Source organism: Panthera uncia, chromosome B4, assembly GCF_023721935.1.
Source record: "Panthera uncia isolate 11264 chromosome B4, Puncia_PCG_1.0, whole genome shotgun sequence".
NCBI lineage: Eukaryota > Metazoa > Chordata > Mammalia > Carnivora > Felidae > Panthera > Panthera uncia.
The window spans coordinates 133,242,170-133,260,474 of NC_064809.1; the positions used below are offsets into that span (position 1 = coordinate 133,242,170).

At 58.8% G+C, this 18,305-nt stretch overlaps 1 protein-coding gene across 1 annotated transcript; it reads right to left on the reverse strand.

The window, feature by feature from the left end:
• Positions 1–336: 336 nt before the first annotated feature.
• PNPLA5 (patatin like phospholipase domain containing 5) lies at positions 337–13,318 on the reverse strand. The gene is made up of 9 exons (XM_049626490.1): positions 13,014–13,318; positions 12,397–12,629; positions 10,134–10,199; positions 9,617–9,826; positions 8,103–8,163; positions 6,596–6,781; positions 4,561–4,693; positions 2,082–2,198; positions 337–1,472 (listed from the first exon to the last, which is right to left on the reverse strand). Exons 1-9 carry the CDS (start codon positions 13,204–13,206, stop codon positions 1,370–1,372), a joined length of 1,302 nt encoding a protein of 433 aa, XP_049482447.1. The 5' UTR covers positions 13,207–13,318; the 3' UTR covers positions 337–1,369.
• Between the last annotated feature and the right edge of the window lie 4,987 nt (positions 13,319–18,305).

Consider the following 18,305-nt stretch of genomic DNA (forward strand, 5'->3'; position numbering starts at 1 on the left):
CTGCTTTCTGTGGCTGAAACACACCGACTTCATTTCAACCTCAGGGCCTTTGCACTTGCCGTTCCCTCCGCTGGGAAAGCTCTTCCCTCCCACTCTTTGCCGCAGGTCTGAGGCCTCACCCCCGACACCATCTTCTCGGAGACGTCTTCCTGGACCACTGATGCGATGTCACTCCCACCCCAACCTGCCATCATTTCCATCCTCTCTTGTCCCTCTCTTCACAGCACTGCCGCTCCTCAGATGATCTTATTTGCACATTCTTCTGTTGGCTGTTTAGCAGGTGCTCCTGCACCCACCACACCAGAATGCAAGTTGCGTTTGCGGCTGTGACCCCAGAGCCTACAACCCATTAAGTATAAATCAAATGAGTGAACGAACGGATGCATGAACGGTTTGTGATCTCTTTTCTTCAGATTCATTCCTTTGCTTCCTTTTCCTCTAGCTCATGCCTCCATGTCTCCACTCTCTACTCTCTGCCCGAGAGAGAAAGGGGCCCGGGAGTGGGGTGTATGGAGGCACTGCTCCGCCATGAGGCTTCGCAAGCAACAAGGGGATAGTGTCACAGTGCTGGCAGCCAGGGGCCCTTGGGCACCCCAACAGGACACACAGAGGTGGAATTCTAAGAAGACTGTAACCCCTCTCTCTCCTCGCACTTTCCTATCTCCTGGTTGTGGGGGCTCCCGCTGTATGGACCCAGTAGGAAATCATCAGAGATCAAGGTTCCTGGAATGAGGCAGGCCATGGGGGTTACCCTGGGGCTAGTGCAGGACAAAGGAGGTCAGAGAAAGGATCCCATCATTCCCATTTGCCTTCCAATCTCCGGTATGAGCATATGGCATTTTCTCCATTTCCTGTAAGGTGCCCTTCAAACAGCTCAGCAACACCCCGAATCCTGCTTCCCAGCCCATGCTGCCCCCAAGCCCCTTGACACGGAAACTCCGGAACCAAGATGGGTGTCTCAGCTCCTGCCTTCCTTTTTCCCTCTGATGAGACAGGGGCGGGGTGACCTGGACACAGTGACCCAGGGACATACCAACGGGCTGGGCCTCTCCCAAAAAAGGAGTCTTTGGGCCCCAGGGAGCTGGCTCCAAGGAGCAGGGGCTCCAGAGGGGCTGGTGGGACTTCCTCTGGTTCCTGGGGGTCACCCCACCCACCCAGTCAGGGACAAGAGTCTGAGAGGAAAGGGAGGCTGTCCCCTCCATCGTCCACTCAGCAGACAATTCCAGTGCTGGCCCTGGGCCGAGGGTTGGGCTCTAAGCTCTGGGAGACGAGTCAGGACTCAAGGACTGGAGGCAGATGTGGGCACAGGATCAGGGCCAGGGCAAGGGCCAGGGGAGGCCAGTCACTGGTCTGGCTCTCTTTGTGCCCCTCAGGCCTGATGGGGAGGTCTGGGCTCCTTGGCCGGGTCCACAGGAGGAGGTGCCCCAGGCTGGAGGGGGCTGGCAGGCTGGAGGGGGCTGGTGACCGGCAGGCTGCGGAGGAAGCAGAAGGCGGTGAATGCAAGCTTTTAGAGCCTGGGGCTGGACGAAGGGCAGGGGGAAGCCATGGGGGTGGGGGCAGCCCTCGCATCCAGTGAAGTCCCTCTGCCCCCAGATCCTGCCATGAGGAAGGCCCCGAGCCCCTCATTCCGGCCACACTGGGGTTCCTGGCATGGCCCAACAAGTGTCTGTCGGGTGGGATAGGAGGACATCAGGGTCTCCAGCCAGTAGGGAGGCAGGCTGAGAGACAGCAGCCCCAGCCCAGACCCCGCACAGGACCTGGAGGGACATCTGGAAGGCTGTCGGAAGGGCTGGCTGGGATCTGGCAGAGCAGGGGAAGCCACTCGGCCCGCGAGCCTGGACCCTGCCTCTGTGAGCAGGTCCGGCAGGCTGACCGGTGTGGCCGGTCAGCTCCTCCAGCCAGGCCCAGCACAGGTCTGACCCACGGCGGTGACCGAACACAGGCGCCAGGGACCGCGCGGGAGCACGGGGAGAAGGACGCGGAACGTGTGCCGCCCTGCTTGTCCGGGATCCAGACAAACAGCCTTTTCTCCGCCAGGGACGCGGCTCCCCCTCTGCCCCAGGCCCGTCCGCCAACCTCACCTGAACAGCCTGCGGAGCTGGTCCTTCGACCTGGAGCAGATCTGGAGGCCCAAGCTCTGCAGCTCACCCTGTATCCACCACAAGTCGGCCGGCACATCCGGAAGCCATGCCACCAGCCTGGAGGAAAGGGCAGCAAACAGCTGAGCCCGAGCGTGCGGCCCAGCAGAGCGCCCCCTCCCCGCGGGCCCGGGGCAGAGCCGGGTGCCTCCCTGCACCCGAGGCCCCAGGCCCAAAGGAAGTGAAATAGGGGGTGAGAAGCCCCCGCGGTATCGGCCCCACCACAGAGCCGGGTAGCGACTCCACGGGAAGCCCAAGCGGGAAAGGGCGGGCTCTGGGGTCAGGCTGGCTCGGGGTTGTGGCCCGGCCCCCCTGCTCATCAGCTGTGTGCCCTGGGCAGGTCAGGGAACCTCTCCGGGCCTCAGTTTCCTCACCCGCCTAAAGACCGTCACCTGGCCTAGAGTCCCTAACCTCCTTCATATCTCTGCCCCACCCTCTCCTCCCCAGACCTGCTGTCCTTCCTCCACAGCCCTCCATCCACTCTCCTCTTAGCACCAGTGACTTTCCTGAAACATACCTCTGATCATAGCCCAAACCCTCCCGTGGCTCCCCATGTGCCGGGTCAGCAGAGGGCCAGCTCATCCAATTATGGCTGAGAGCGTGCCTGGCTGGGCACCTTCCCAGACTCACGGGACACTGCAGGGCCTCACTCCCAATGTGTCGCCTTTAGCAGAGCTTCTAAACCAGGGCCTTGAACTGGCGGTCCACAGGGTGTCGTATGAGAAGCAAAACATAAGCTAGACCATCACCTCCCTTGTTCTGGACCTTCTGCCTCTATTATTGCAACCTGCATGCGCATGTAGGTTACAGAGAACGCTAAGGAAGAACTTCCCTGTGGTCTGAACAAGTTTTCCCATCAGTGCCTGTATCTGGACTTTTGTTTTTTGTTTTTGGCTGAAAAGGTTAGACTTTGCTTTGATCCGTTTTGGCTTCAGCCTGTGGTTTCAACCTAACAGCTCAGCACGGGGAGAATCTGAGTCAGCAGAAAGCTCTCTCCCGGCTTTGGGCCACTGGCAATTTCAGCATCAGGGCTGATCCAGTGGCCCATTGTCATAGACCTCTTAGAGAATAAAGAATTTTTTTTAAATGCAGTTGTCCCCATGACACTTCCCTACTGAAAACCTTCACTGTGTTCCCACCACTGTTAGGATGAAAACCACAGTCCTCCCTTGGCTATAGAGCCCCGCATGTCTAGCCCCTGCCAGCCACTGCCACACCACCTCACCACCAGCCCCGTCTTGTACAGCACCCCACCTTTTGGTTCCAGCCACACTGGCCTCCAAAGAGCCTTACTTCCTCTGCCTTCTGCCCCAGGACCTTTGCATATGTTGTTCCGTCCGTCTGAATGCTTTGCCCTTCCCTCTTTGCCTGGTGGACCCATCCTTCAGATTATGACTCAAAAGTTACTTCCCTCAGGCAGCCTTCCCTGGCCAGATTGCCCCTAGTGTGAGCTGTCTCAGTTCACAGGCAGTGTAGACCTCTTTTAGGAAACACAGCCAGTATAGACCTCTCTAGGTATCTCTGGACAGAGGTGTGATTGCACAGAGGTGTGATGGTTCATGGGCTGTGAGCTCCACAGGGTCAGGGGCTAGATCTGAGTCAGGGCTGCCTCCCTATCCCCAGCCAAGCCCTGGCCAGGCCCTCAATAACTACTGGTGGAATGAATAAACCAAAAATGCAGAGTGATTCATTAATCGGCAAAGTTAAAATGGTTAGTGAGGACTTAACCACAACCAGTCTGTCCTGGAAGGACCTTGGTGTTTTTTGTTTTGTTTTTTTGGTTTTTTTGTTTTTTATGTTTATTTTTGAGAGAGAGAGAGAGAGAGAGAGAGAGAGAGAGAATGAACAGAAAGGGGCAGAGAGAGAGGGAGACACAGAATCCGAAGCAGGCTCCAGGCTCCGAGCTGTCGGGACAGAACCCGACGCGGGGCCTGAACCCACAAGCCGTGAGATCATGACCTGAGCCGAAGTTGGATGCCACCCAGGCACTCCATGGGCTTTGTTTTACACAAAAGGAACTGAGGCCCAGAGAGGTCAAGAGACCTGTCCCAGGCCACACAGCTAATCTGAGCCAGACCCCCCTGGAGTTATTTCCCCAGACATAGCGCATTTTCTCTGAGGCTCTAACAGGTAGAGCAAAGGGCCAAAGGGCCTAGAGACAGGCGAGCGGCCAAGGTGCTGACCCGGGGGTCCCATTTCTGATCGGTCAGTCACAGCTGCTACACCATCTCCCCAGTGGTCCCGTCTCGCAGGGGAGACCACCAAGACTCTTCTGGGCTGTGTGACCAAGATCGAGCAGCAGGGGAGGCCAGCTAGGCCCCGCCCACCCAGCGCACCGGCTGCCCCTCCCGCCATGGGCACTGGTCTCCGCCACCATCCGGGACAAGCCAGGCCCCTCCCAGGAGCCCTGGCTGGGCCTCACCTTCTGCTCCGGAAGTAAACATACTCGAAGGGTAGCGTCCAAGGCAGTAGGAAGTAGGTCAGGGCCCGCCCGGGCCCTGACCGACAGAATTGGGCCCAGGGGCTGGTGTCCCTCATACATGCTTTCTTCAGTGCTACGAGAGAAGCCGTGGCGTGACCAGCCAGCCCTCCAGCCAGCCCCCCCTCCACCATCACCCTTAGGGAAGGTGGCCTGAACCCCTGTCCACCTCACACAGTCTGCAAACTGCGCCTGCCCCCCGCCCCCCATCTGCAGAGGGGAAAAAAAAAAAAAAAAAACCGGCACGCCTGATCAAGCCCCTCGCGGGAGCCGGCAGGGGGAGCGGCACTCAGGTCGTGCTCTCGCATCAGTGTCCCTGGTGTTGGCAGGGCGTGCCCCGGTCCCAGATGAGGAGACTGAGGTTCAGAGTGGAGAAGTGACTTGCCCAAAGACCATCCCAGGAAGAGGCAGGGCCAGGGTGGACCCAAGGCCTGCCGGGCTCCCCGAGCTCTTTCCATCTCTGCCACCCCTCTGCAAAGTCTGTCGCGGCCCCCACCCCAGGAAGGGACGAGTGCCCGCACCCGTCAGTGTTATTAACAGCAGCAGCCCTGGGAACAACAAACGCCATTTCCCAAGTCCCTCATCCCTTGAACTGACCAGGGTGGAAAGGACTGGCATCCTGGCCAGGGCAGAGCTAGAGCCAGGGCCCAAATCCCAGCCTTCGGACCGTGGCTCGGCCTCCGTCCTTGAGTCTGGCTGTTGCCGTCTAGAGACGGCCACTTGGAGGGGGTCACAGACAGCACGGCACAAAGACCCAGCTGCTCGTTTACCTGCCGCGTGTCCCAGGACGGGTCCCTTCCCTTCCCTGAGCGGAGGCTACGTCCTCTGAAAAGGATCTCCCTCCCAGGCAGGCAGGAGAGGATTAGGGAATGTCCGTCAAGGCTTGGCCAGCTCAGTCCCAGGGGCGTGCTGGCTGTGACGCCCCATCCCGGAGGCGGCTCTCTGGTGCCCCCACGTGGCGGCAGGGATGCTGCCTCGGTTCCAGAGCTCCAAGCTTGGACCTCAGGGGCTCAGCACAGATCCAGACCCGTTTCCGCCTGTCCCACCCCAGCTAGGTGCAGTGAACACAGGATCTAGAGTTCAGAGAAGTACTCAACTCTGAAAAGGAGGGGGTGCCCTCTGTAAGCACCCCCCACCCCTGCAGTGGCTCCCCATCTCTCTTCTCCTGCAGATTCAAAGCCACCTGCCTGACCCTCCCAGCCTCTGCTCCCCTGCCCCTCAACCACAATGCTGTGGCCACAGGGGCCTCCAGCTGCCCCCACCAAACCCAGGACATTTGCACATGCTGTACCTTCTGCCTGGCCACTCGTCTGCCCCCTTTTGCCTGGCCACCACGCCTCCTTTCAAGTCTCACTTAGACGCTGTTCAAACCCACATCCCCGCCACCATTACACATGCCTGGACTCTGCTGTTGTGGCAGTTGTGACTTTGGGGCCACCAAGCAGGACAGCAGACTAAATGGTTCACGGCAGAATGGTTCGCTGCTCTGGCAGTTTGTTAGCTGTATGACTTTGGACAAGTCACTTAACCTCTCTGTGCAGCGGGGACAATTCAGTGCCATCCTCGTGGTATTGTTGGGAGGGTGAGATGAGTCATCATCATGTGCGGAGAGTCCAGAACCCTCTGTGTGTGACTCTTAGGTCCCTCAGGACTTCCCGCGCTTCCCTGGGCAGTGGGCAAAGACCTGGCTTTCTGAGGCACGGATTTGGGTGTGAATCTCCCAACCCCTCTCTGAGCTTCAGTTTCCTCATCAGTGGAATGGGGTAAGAAAAACACCAGGGCGCATGGTTGTGGAGCGGAGTGAGTGACACAACAGGTAAAAAGGCCTTCGCATCACACTTGGCACTCGGGAGACGCTCAGTAAATGAGTCCTGTCCTCTTCCAGGCCGCGAGGCCCTTCAGGGTGGGGTCCCTGCCCCCAGGCCCCTGTGCGCAGGGCACGGGGTAGGTGAGCAAGGGCATGAAGGAAGGGCAGTACCAGCCTCCAGCTCTGGTGAGAGCCGCTCGAAGTCGGGCACATCCTTGACCAGCACGTTGGGCACTGACCAGTTGACAGACAGGCCCCCCTTCTGGCTACCGTCATGGTCGGTGTCCTGGGTCCCATTCGCGGGGGCTGGGGGCTCCTTAGACACCAGCATGCAAAGCACTGGTTCCTTGGTAAGTCCTGGGTCAGCAGAGAAGAGGGACACGACAGGTCAGCACATCTGGAGCTCCCTGGCGACAGTGACTCCCCTGGCCCTCCACGCCACCTGCACCTCTCAATCCCCAAACCCAGCTCTGGGGACCTGCTCGCTGCCGAACGGACCCGCGGCTCACCCTGAACGACCTCTTCCTGCTCTCCCCTGGCCCTTCTCTGCTCCGTTTCCCGTGCACTTTCTAGTGGTTAATCAGATCCCAGACCATGACGAACCGGTCCGAGGTTCAAATCCTAATGCCAACACCTGCTAGCTATGTGGTCTAGGTGCTCAGCGCTTCGGTTTCCCCCTTTGACAAAGGAGAAAATTCCAGTCGGCTTTATGGGGTTGTTCTGAGAATTGAACGAGACAAATACCTAAAGCTCAAGCCCAGATCTGGGCACATTTTAAGTGCTCAGCAGATTCTTCCTGCTGCTGTGTGTTTGGGGCTGTAGTGTGGAGGGTAAAGGACTTGGGTTCTGGAGCCGGACAGCCTGGGCTCAAATCTCAGAACTACCCCTTTGAAGAGCAGTGCTCTTGGGGCGCCTGGGTGGCTCAGTCGGTGAAGCATCTGACTTCGGCTCAGGTCATGATCTCACAGGCCATGAGTTCGAGCCCTGCGTCGGGCTCTGTGCCGACAGCTCAGAGCCTGGAGCCTGCTTCCGATTCTGTGTCTCCCTCTCTCTCTGCCCCTCCCCCGTTCATGCTCTGTCTCTGTCTCAAAAATAAAATAAACATTAAAAAAAAAAAAAAGAAGAGCAGTGCCCTGTGGGAGGACAATCGAGCTCTCCAACTGGGAAGACCTCTCTGGCCCACCCCTCCCGCAGGAACACACACACACACACACACACACACACACACATACTCCTGCAGCCAAACTGAGCTGTGTTCACTGATGGTGCTGGGCCCCGTTCCTTTGCTCATCCGCCCTCTTCCTTTCTGTCTCCAACCTTTCCGTATTTTTCATAACTAGTCAAAACCCAGCTTATCTGTTGCCGCCGCCTCCGGGAAGCCCTCCTTGCCCACCCCCCAGGCTGGGTCAGTGTCCCCTCTGACACCGTAGGCGTGAGCATCCCTCCATCTCCGTGGGGAGACGTCTCTCTCATGGTCTGTTCCCCCGCCCCGGACCAAGAACAGTTCAAGAGCAGGGCACATGTGTGATCCTCTCTGGGTCCCCAGCATCCAGCTCAGGCCAGGCACAGAGTAGATGCTGAGGAAGAGAATAAGTGAGCTGAGGTCCCGAAAAACTCAAACACCTGGAAAGCAAGATCCACTTGGGACCCCGGGGAAGCAGGATGCCCGGCCACCTACCGCGTCTCTCCAGGAACCTGAGGGCATCCAGGTAGCCTTGTCTGCAATTGTCAGCTATCATCTGCCAACACACAGGTCAGGGTGGGATGAGGAAGGCCCGGACCCGCCCCTCGAGCTGGCAGTTCGTAGGCCAGAGACCCGTCTTCAACCGGAAGCAATCCCTGCCCAGCCCACGCTCCCAAGAGGCCCCTCAGCAGGGTTCAAGGCCCCCACTGCTGGGCGGGGACTGCTTCCAGTTGAAGATCTGCGATCTGTTCAAGCTGCTTCCCTCCCCATGACCCCGTGTCACCTCCCTCCTCTAAGACTCCTTGGCGGGAAGGGAGGGGCTCCTGCTCCAGACTCCCCTCTCTCTGGTCTTAGTTCCCTCCTCTGGAAAATGGGATAACTTGGCCCAGGTCAGGATGCTTGGGACATCGTCTGGTTCCCTGTTGGTCAATGCATGGTCCTTTGGTGTTTATTTCCAGAACCAGCCTGAGACGGCAGAGGAAACTGGGGGCCCACACCTGCCTGTCTCAATCGGAGCTCCCCTAGTGGGGAAAAGGCACCTATCGGGCCAGAAGGGAGCTCCACCTTCCCACGCTATGGGGCCTTGGAATGGCCACGCCACCTTTCTGAGAGCCTCAGCTTTTCCTTGACTGTAGGATGGGGCTGAGATTTTTTGCCCACCCCACAGGTATAGGGGAGATGAGAGGAAGGGAACATGAACTTGTGTCATAGGTTATAAAACACGACCGAACCGAGTTGCCTGGCTGGCTCAGGCAGTAGAGCGTGTGGCTCTTGATCTCGGGGCTGAGTTCGAGCCCCTGGCGTGGCACAGAGTTTACTTAAAGTAAAAAACAAAACAAAATAAAACACGACAGAACCAAAACACGTCTGAAGGAATAGGGGAGGGCCAAGGCACGGTTGGGTGTGTTATGGGGATAAACCATTTGCTGTCAAATTCCCCATTTTCCCAAAATACCGGGGGGAAAAAAAGCAGGAAATGTAAGTCTATTGTCCACCTTTGTCTGTGTTTCTGCCTCGCCTCCACAGGGATGGTCAATCTGGCCCCAGTCTAGGGTGGTGGCGGTTCAGAGCACGGGTCTGGGCTAGCTGAGGATTTGGAACCTGGCTTTGCTGCTTCTGGGCTGTGTGACTCTGAACAGGTTGCCTAACCTCTCTGAGCCTTGGTGTCCTCCCCTGAGAAAGGAGATAACAGTACCTTCTCACAGAGCCTGACCCAGGGAAGTATCCGCAGAGGCCTGGCTCAACCCCAAGCTCGGGAGAGTTGGCCTTAGCATGCCTTGATATGGGCCCAGTCCCAACTCAAGACTTGCTCGGGCAGGGGCAGGAGAGTATGGGCACCACCTGAGCCCCGAGTTGTGGGTTCAAGGGTTCGGACGTAAGACTCGGGACGTGTATCCTAACTTCCCCGAGGTGGCGGGGAGGGTGTGGGGACACAGTCTGACTCAGAGGACCCTTGATCATGGCCAAGCCTCTTACACCTTCCAGGCGGGTGCCGGGGCCAGACCTACCTCAGGGCTGGGGGCTATGAGGGAGGCAAACCCCAGGAAGAAGTTCTTGGTGGATATCTGGAAACTCGCATTGAAGGTGTTCAGCTCGTGAATGCTGGCCGAGGTGCTCTGGGGGCAGATGTCCACTGTCCCGTGGAAAGGGGACACGGTGATGGTGGAGGGAGAGTCCGCGAAGGGCAGGTTGTTGCTCAGGCCCCCGTCAAAGTATCGCTGCAATTCGGGTGGGCTGTCTGCTCAGGATGCCTGCCCTCTTCCCATACCGCCATGGAGCCACCGGCCGGAAATGGGCTGCGGCCGGTGACCTCCGGCTGCCCCGGAGCCACTGGGTCCACCGGAGCCCAGGATGTTCTGAGCACCGCCCCCCTGGAGCAGGGAATCTGGAGTGGAGGGCTGGCACACAGCAGGTGCTCAAGAAGCACGGGTTCCCTCCCCCCACACGGCTGTCAGCGCTAGGAACACTGGGCCACCCAGAGCACGGGGCGGGGACTCAGTCATTAAGCCCCCCAAGTGCACTTACCTCCCCTCTGAATTCGGGGGGGATCGTCCCACAGTAGAAAGGAATGTATAAAGCACAGACCAGAGCCTGGGAAAACGAGTAAGTGGAAACACAATTGTTCACACTCCTGGTGCTCAGAACCTGCTCGGGGCAGAGCAGCCTGTGCTCAGGGAAGGGAAATGAGGCCCAGGGAGGTGTCACGTCCCAGCTGAGTTCTCAAGGTCAAGAAGGTACTTGAAGGCAAGCCTGTCATGACACCCACCCTCGTCTTCCTGCCGATGGGTCCTTGCTCACTCGAAACTGCTGCTGGGACTTCCCTTTCCCCCAAGGACAAACAGAGGCACCAAGTACCCATTTCCCCTTCACCCAGTGGGCGGGAACTCTCCACCAGCATCTAGATACGCCTCCCACGGTGTGCTCCCTGAACACCGATTCAGCCAGAGGCATCTCAAATAAGAAACCCTGACTTCCGGTTAAGCCTAAGACTCTTGGTTTCAGCTCAGGTCGTGATCTCATGGCGGTTCGTGAGTTTGAGCCCCGCATCGGACTCCACAATGACAGTGCAAAGCCTGCTTGGGATTCTGTCTCTGCCCCTCCCCCACTCATGTTCTTTGTTTTTCTCTCTCTCTCTCTCTCTCTCTCTCTTTCTCTCTCAATAAATAAATAACGTTAAAAGGGGCGCCTGGGTGGCTCAGTCAGTTAAGCATCTGACTCTTGATTTTGGCTCAGGTCACAATCTCACGGTTCATGAGTTGGAGCCCCAAGTCAGTCCCTGAGCTGACGGCATAGAGCCTGCTTGGAATTTTCTCCCTCTCTCTTAAAATAAATAAATAAACATTTAAAAAAGAAGAAGAAACCCTGACTTCTTTACCCACTTGGGAAACCCTGTCCACTCTTCCCATGCCCAGGACCATGCCCAGGAAATGGGAGCAGCAGGAGGAGAGGGTCCTCAGCCACCCAGGGGGTCTGCCCACGTCCGTCCCAAAGACTTGACCTCCTTCCCGGGTGCCTCCCCCTCTCCATCTCAGATTTTCTGTGCCCTTCCCAGCAGAGGCTCTGACAAATCCTGCAGTGAAAACGATGCTTAACATATTGACATTGGGGGCTCGAGAATTCTGCCTTGTGAGTGGGAGATGGGGTGGGAGGGGGCTGTCCTGAACACCGTGGGATATTTAGCAGCATCCTTGGCCTCTACCCACTAAGTGTCAGTACTTTGTGCCCCCCACACAGAGCTGTGATAACCAAAAACGCCTCCAACGTTGCCAGATGTCACTGGGGGGTGGGATGGGGAGGCAAAGGAATCACCCCTGGTTGAGAAACACTGATGTAGAGCTTTTACCAAACTCATCAAGCATGGAACCTTGTCTCGAGGTCTCCTTGGAAATATCCCTCCAACCCTCTCTGGGAAATGCAGAAGGCATCCTGTCCCTAACCAGTTGGAAATGCAAGTGGGAGCCTTGTTCGCACAGATAACAGTGACAGCAGCTAATGTTTACTGAGTACCTATTATGTGCCAGGTCCTGTGCTATGTGCCATCCAGGCAAAGACATTGGGACAACCCTTTAGGGTCCCTAGCCGGCTTCCTCAAGAGCCAGTGGACATCAAGACACAGCAAGGGACTGACCCTTCTCTTGTACACATGACGAATTCCAATCAGCACAGAGGCACAGACTCAGAAACAGTCCCCATGCTGGGGGCTGGGGGCTGGGGGCTGGGGTCAGCAAGGTGAAGCAGGTTCTGCATTAGGGCTCCCAGTCTGGGTGGAAGGCACAGACCCTAACAGGAAGGGAAGACAGAGCTGCGATGGGGGAGCTGAGGCCCTCCAGGGTAGGGGCCTGCCTCCCTACCTGCCTGAGCTCTCCCGGGGACCCAACCCCTACTGAGCCTGCCTGAACACCCCCACAGCCTGTGGCTCTCTGTCACAACCTCTTGTTTTGTAACAATACTGGATTGTTTCCTCTTCCATCGTGGGCAGGCACGCCTCTGGAAAAGCAGCCCCTTCAGGGGCCCTGAGCACAGCAGCCTGACTTTGCCCCCTCCCCAGCCATCCCCTTCTCTGAGTGCAGCCATGGGGCCTTCCCAAAGCAAGCCGGGAGTACGGGCACTCCACACTCACCCTGTGGCGCCTCTCTGCACCTCCACTGTCTTGTTTGTAAACAAACCCAAGCCTAAGGTCACCCCACCCCCAAGGAGTGTCTGCCCCTGGAAAGCACCTGAAAGTCCCTGGTAGGAGATGGGGCCCAGTGCCCTGTCTCCAGGGCCCGGGTCCCACCCCTGCCCTCACCTGGATGACTTCCCTGCGGGTCGCGAAGTCGGTGACTATGATGTTGTGGCCATCGGGCCAGCGGGTCAGCGAGATGCCCAGCCGCTGGGAGGCCAGGACATGAATGTCGGTGGGCAGTAAGTCCTGCAGCTGCTGTCTGATGTGCTCGATGGGCGCGAAGGCAGGGTGGAAGATACCCAGGCTGAGGCGCTCCACATGCTTGACCATGCCCAGTAAATGGGAGCAGCAGAAATCTGCGGGTGCAGGGGACAGGAGGAGAGGGTCCTCAGCCACCCAGGGGGTCTGCCCACGTCCGTCCCAAAGACTTGACCTCCTTCCCGGGTGTCTCCCCCTCTCCATCTCAGATTTTCTGTGCCCAGCCCTGCGTTCAAATGCTCCGTCCACCTTTTGATCTCGGGAGCAGGATCCCCAGCTCTGCTCGGTCCTCTGCGAAACAAGAGTAACCACAGCCCCGAGTCCTCAGGGTTCTCATAAGGCTTAGATGGGAGCGTGCTGGATGCAAAGGGCGCAGGCCCCAGCGCCCGGCACGAGGCCCCGAAACGCCCCTCTCGACGCCCTCCATCCCGCGTGGAGCCAGCGTCCCGCCGCGCTCCTCGCCCGCGCCGTCCCCCGCGCACCGACGGTCTGGCCGGAGACGATGCTGATGGCGTTGAGCGCCCCGGACGAGGAGCCGTAGAAGCGGCGGGCGCCCCGGAGGAGGTGCGGGGCGCGCTCCCTGAGGCAGCTGGTCACACCCACGTGGTAGAGCCCCAGGAAGCCGGCGCCCGCGAAGGACAGGTTCCAGCTGCCCTCCTCCTCGTAGCAGTGCATGGCGGTCGGGGCCGCCGGGCTGGGGTCGGGACGCAGACGGGCCAGGGCGCCGCACGGGGACAGTCAGCGGTGGAGAGGACGGGTTGCTCCGAAGAAAAGCTCTGGCGGGAGCCGGGGCCCCGCCCTACGTGCACCTGCCCCGCCCCGTGCACCTGCCCCGCCCCGGGCTGGGTCGCCCCCCGCCCCAGCCAATGAGGTTCCAGGGCCGCGATGCCCCGCCCTCAGGGGTGTGGCAGGTTTGACCCCGTTGTACCAGCTCGCTGGGCGGACTCCGGAGACGCCCCACACCGCTGCTGTACGGGGGGGGGGGGGGACGGCCCCAGGTCGCGGGGTGACCGGCCCGGGGGGGGGGGGCGGGGAATGGCACCAGCTTTTCGCCTGATCCCTGGAAGCATTGAGAGAAGCATTTCTCCCGCCCCCATTTTACAGATGAGGGAACTGAGGGCGGGGAAGGCAAATAAGAACCGGGATGTGGCAGAGCTGGACCCACACTGGGTCTTGGGGGTCAAGCCAGACTTAACTCTGCAGCTGTGCGAGTTCAAGGCCCAGGCCCAGGCAGAGCCAGCCCCCGCCGGCTGTGCGGCTTTGCCCAAACTACCCACTGTCTCTGGGCTACAGTTTTTCGGCGTGATATGAGGGGCTTGGGCGCCAGCCTTCTCTGCTCCGATCGCTGCTCCTCTGGCCCAGACTCACCATCGACGGGCCCAGCCCGGGGGTGGGATGGCAACGGGGGCAGCAGGCACAAGCACTGTGCCGAGCGTTCTTTGTAGTCACCCTCACAGAGTCGTGTGGGTCAGGATCACCGTGTCTACGTCCAGTTGTGGACACTGAGCCCTGGAGAAGCTTGGGCACGGGTACGCCCACAAAGTGCTTCCAAGAAAACTTGCCCGCAGCCTGTAAACGGGGGCAGTGAGTGGTTCTGTAAGTCGAGCAGGCAACGAGTGAAATTAAATCCCCCCCGGCAAATTACGTGATGTGTTCACCGGGGTGTGGCAGACACGGAGGTGGGCAGAAGCATTGCCTGTGGCTGTAGGTCTAGGTGGCTCTCCCTCCCTCCTGCCCCCTCCCGGTGGAATGGATGAGTAGCCACAACGGGACATTTGCGAAAGGTGGCAGAGCCTCAGAAGTGAGGAGCGAAAGAACAATGGGGTTTATTGACTGCCTGGCTTCATTTACGCAAACATTTAAAAAACACTCCTAAAGCATTACCATGTCTTTTTACAATGAAATTCTGACGGCCTGGGAGATGGCTCTATATATTAGAGGGTGTGCTAGCGCCAAGTGGAAGGCTGGGGAAACAGAGATCGGGGATGGACAATGGGTAAAAGAGTACAGCAAACCGGATGGTGTGCACCCAAGGAGCTAAAAAGAAGCTGAGGGGACGCAGCCGGGAAACAGCAGCCAGACTTGCACCGAGGCTCAGGCCCGCCCTGCCCCACTCCCAGACCGAGCAGGGGGCAGACCAGTGGGCTAGACCTTCCCGGACTCACCTAACTCTGGGGGCCTCTCTCCTTGGAGGTGGGAGCTGGGAAGTCAGGAGAGGCTTCACGGGTGGACAACAGACCTCTGCGAGCGTTTCCCTCTTACCTGACCCTGGGCTGAGTGTTTTTCCTAGGCTGTCGCATTTTACCCTCGCCACAGCCCTTTGAGATGGAAAGTCCTGCCAAGCCCATTTTGCCGATGAAGAAACGGAGACAGGAACCAGGAACCCAAGAGAGCCCAGCCAGTAAGGTTTGAGCTCCACTCGTGTCCCTGCTGCCTTAACAGGGGGGGGGGGGGCAGGGAGGGGGGGGGGGGGCTGCCTAAATTTCAGGCCGCAGGGGTCCCCAGGGACCAGGCTGGTGGGCATGAGGTTTCATGACTCAGGGAGTGTGCAGGTGTCTCTGCAGGCATCAGGGAAGAACCATGCTTCTGGAAAAATCCCGGAAGGCTGAACCTGGAGCATCTTCTTAGGCCGAAAAGCAAGGAAGTATTCCAAAAATGATGAGGACTCGTCCAGAGGATACAGAAGCCAGCTTGGAGGGGGTTTCACTGGCTAATTCCAGCACGATTTGAATATCAAAACAAATGTTAATAAGAGAGTCACGATTCAGCCCGTCATTTCCCTTCTGTACAGGCCTGGCAACGGTTCGTGGTGTTCCGTCGCGTCCTTCTCTGGCCCAGCAGCACTGCGTGTATTTCCTGCAGCTTATGTGTGTGGCCTCGTTCTCCTAAGAGCATCGGCCATTCACGTTTGGGACGGGAGCCAGATCATCCCTGTGCCCTCTGGTCTTAGTCCTTATTTATTTATTTCTTAATATGTATTCATTTTTGAGAGACAGAGAGAGACAGAGCACAAGCAGGGGAGGGGCAGAGAGAGAGAAGGAGACACAGAATCCGAAGCAGCTCGAGGCTCTGAGCTGTCAGCACAGAGGCCAGCACGGGATTCGAACCCACGAACCGCGAGATCATGACCTGAGCCGAAGCCGGACGCTTAACCGACTGAGCCACCCAAGCGTCCCAGGCCTTATTTTCTTTTAAAGGATGAAATTGTCCCTTGTTGGGAGAATAACATAGTAACTTTTGCTTATCGAAGCTTACTTGTCAAGTATTTTTAAGTTAAAAAGAGAAAAGAAAGGAAGGTGCAGGACTGAGCCCTAGGAAGGCCTGACCGCCCAAGATGGGGTGCGGCGGAGTTATCTGGAAAACTGAGAGACTGTGGTTTAAACACCAGAGGTCAATAAGCGATGTGGCCTGGGGCCATCAGCACAAGGGGGGGAGGGGAAGGAGGGGGCGTCAGCAGCTGGCAGGTTCTGGTTCCTACCAGCTGACCGCTCCTGCCCTCCATCCCAGCTGCTGCACCTGGCCCTGGTCCTGATGAGCCAGGATCTCCCGAGATCATTCCACCCCGGGGCCCAAGACCCCGATTGGAGAGCCAGGCTCCTGGCTACTTACACCCTGCAGTGGACTCTGCCTTTGAGGTTTGGGACAAGTCACTTCCTCCCTCTGGGCCTCAGGTCCCCCACTTGTACGTTGGGAAAATTGAACTACATCAGACCCCAATGTTTTCAAGAATGAGGATCCTGCTTCACACACACACACACACACACACACACACACACACACACGGGCACGCACACAAATGCCCCTGAGTATCATATGACAGGTGCTCAGCGTGGAGCCCGACGTGCGGTTCAATCCCACGAACCGTGGCTTCGTGACCTGAGCCGAAATCCAGAGTAGGACGCTCAACCAACGGAGCCACCCAGGCACCCCCACAATGTGGTTTTTTTTAACTAAGGGAAGCGGGGACGAGGGGGAAATACTGGAGATGAGACTGAGGTCGACAACGAGGCACAGCAGAGCTGGTGTCTGAGCTCCGTCCAGGGGAGAGCGGAGGGGGCGTCAGGGAAAAGCTTGTGGGCAAAACCCCAGACGTGGCACCACTGAGCTATTGGGGTTTGGAACTGCCAGTCTCTCTGGGAAGCTCCCCAGGCTGTCGCTGGAGCCCTCATCCCACGGGTGCCATGCTCTCCCCTCCCTGTGTGCACCCCGGAAAAAGCACCTGGGAAGTAGGGGCCTCCAGGAGGGGGCCTCACTGTACACGCAAGTCAGGGAAACCTACCTGCAGGAGGAGTTCAGAAAGGGCTTGAAGGGAGGAAAGATTAGAGGAGGTAGAGATTCAAAGAGGGCGTTCTAGAGCAAAGACACAGAGACGGGAAAGCAGAGGGTGCATCCGGGGCTCAGGGAGGGGAGCCAGGGTCTAGAACAGACGGCACGGAGGGGAGGCATGCGAAATGAGGCTGGCAAGGGGGCGGGGGTCGAGCGGGGTGGACAAGGGCACACAGGGGTCTGAGCACCAGTGCCATCAAGCCTCCCGCACCTGGCTTTCACGGGGCCCTGAGTGATTACCTTCGGTTGAACAGAGGGGACACTGAGTCACAGACAGGCACACAGCTGGAAGGACAGGCAGAATCCACACACACACAGGCTGCTGGCTCAGCCTCAGCCCCGGGATCCCACACACAGTTCTGCCGCTCTGGGGTACAGGGCCCCGGGCTCCAAGAAGGAAAGCGGGCAGGAGTCCCAGGCAGCCGGGGATGGGACCCAGCTTCCTGGGTCTCTCATCCGGCTCCCCGCGGACGGGAGGCTGGGCTCAGCAGGCCTGGGCGTTCATTCGCTGCCCTCTGGGAGCTTGTCTGCGCATCTGTGAACAGGAAACAGCAATGCTAAAAGACGGGTGGGGACAGAACGCTCTAAACAAAGCCGTCAGTAAGGAGTAAGTGTGGCTGAAGCAGGTGCACTTCTGTGGCCTGGGGTGCAATGGCCGAGTCGGTGGGCGGCACAGACCTGGGACGGCCCCAGGCGACAGAGAGCCCCCGTCTCTGTGTCCTGCCAGGTGACTGGTCCCGTGCAGCCAGGTGCCCGCCAAGCTCCCGAGGAATAGGCCACAGAATGTTTCCGGCACAGGGACCCGGGCAAAGGGAGGCCCCACGGAAAGGTGTGCCCTCTCCCGGCTCCGTGTTCCCACCCTGATAGAGGAGGCAGCCCTCCCCCACGGGCTCCGCACGCCGGCCCTGTCTCTCTCGCACCTGCGCCTCCAGCCTTGCCTCTCGAGCTCCCAGCCTGGAATTCTCCATCACCTGTATCAACACACCTCCCACCTTCCCGCCCCCTCTCATCCCTTCCCAGTGCCAGGCATCACTGGGCCTCCCCTGCTTTCCCCGATGCTGCCATCACTCACCAGGCCCTCTCCTGTGGCCTCCTCTGATGCCTCACCTCTCCCTCCTCCCCGGTGCCCTACCTCATCACCTCTCACCCCAACACCTGCAGCCGCCTCCAGTGACAACCTCCTGCCCGTCCCCCCACCCCCAACCACTGCATGGTGGCTCCAGTCCCGGGCTCCCAAACCTCCCTCCGAACTCCTCACGCAGGTATAAACCCAACTCCCCCTGTGTTTCCAGATCCCTTCCTGCTGGCCGAAAGCACTCCTCCTCCCTACCCTTGCCCGGGGATGGGGGGCAGGGCTGCTGTTGCTCTTGGCCTTGCAGAGCCACAGCTGGCTGGAGTTTGGGGTGCGTCTGCGCTGGGTCCCTGACTCAGCTCGCCCAGACGGGGCA

Coding starts and splice junctions, on each gene's coding strand:
- PNPLA5 (XM_049626490.1), bottom strand. CDS start 13,206: ATGCACTGCTACGAGGAGGAGGGCAGCTGGAACCTGTCCTTCGCGGGC. Junction 12,630..13,013: donor CGTCTCCGGCCAGACCGTCG/GTGCGCGGGGGA, acceptor CTGCACCCGCAG/ATTTCTGCTGCTCCCATTTA. Junction 4,694..6,595: donor CTCACCAGAGCTGGAGGCTG/GTACTGCCCTTC, acceptor CTTCTCTCGTAG/CACTGAAGAAAGCATGTATG.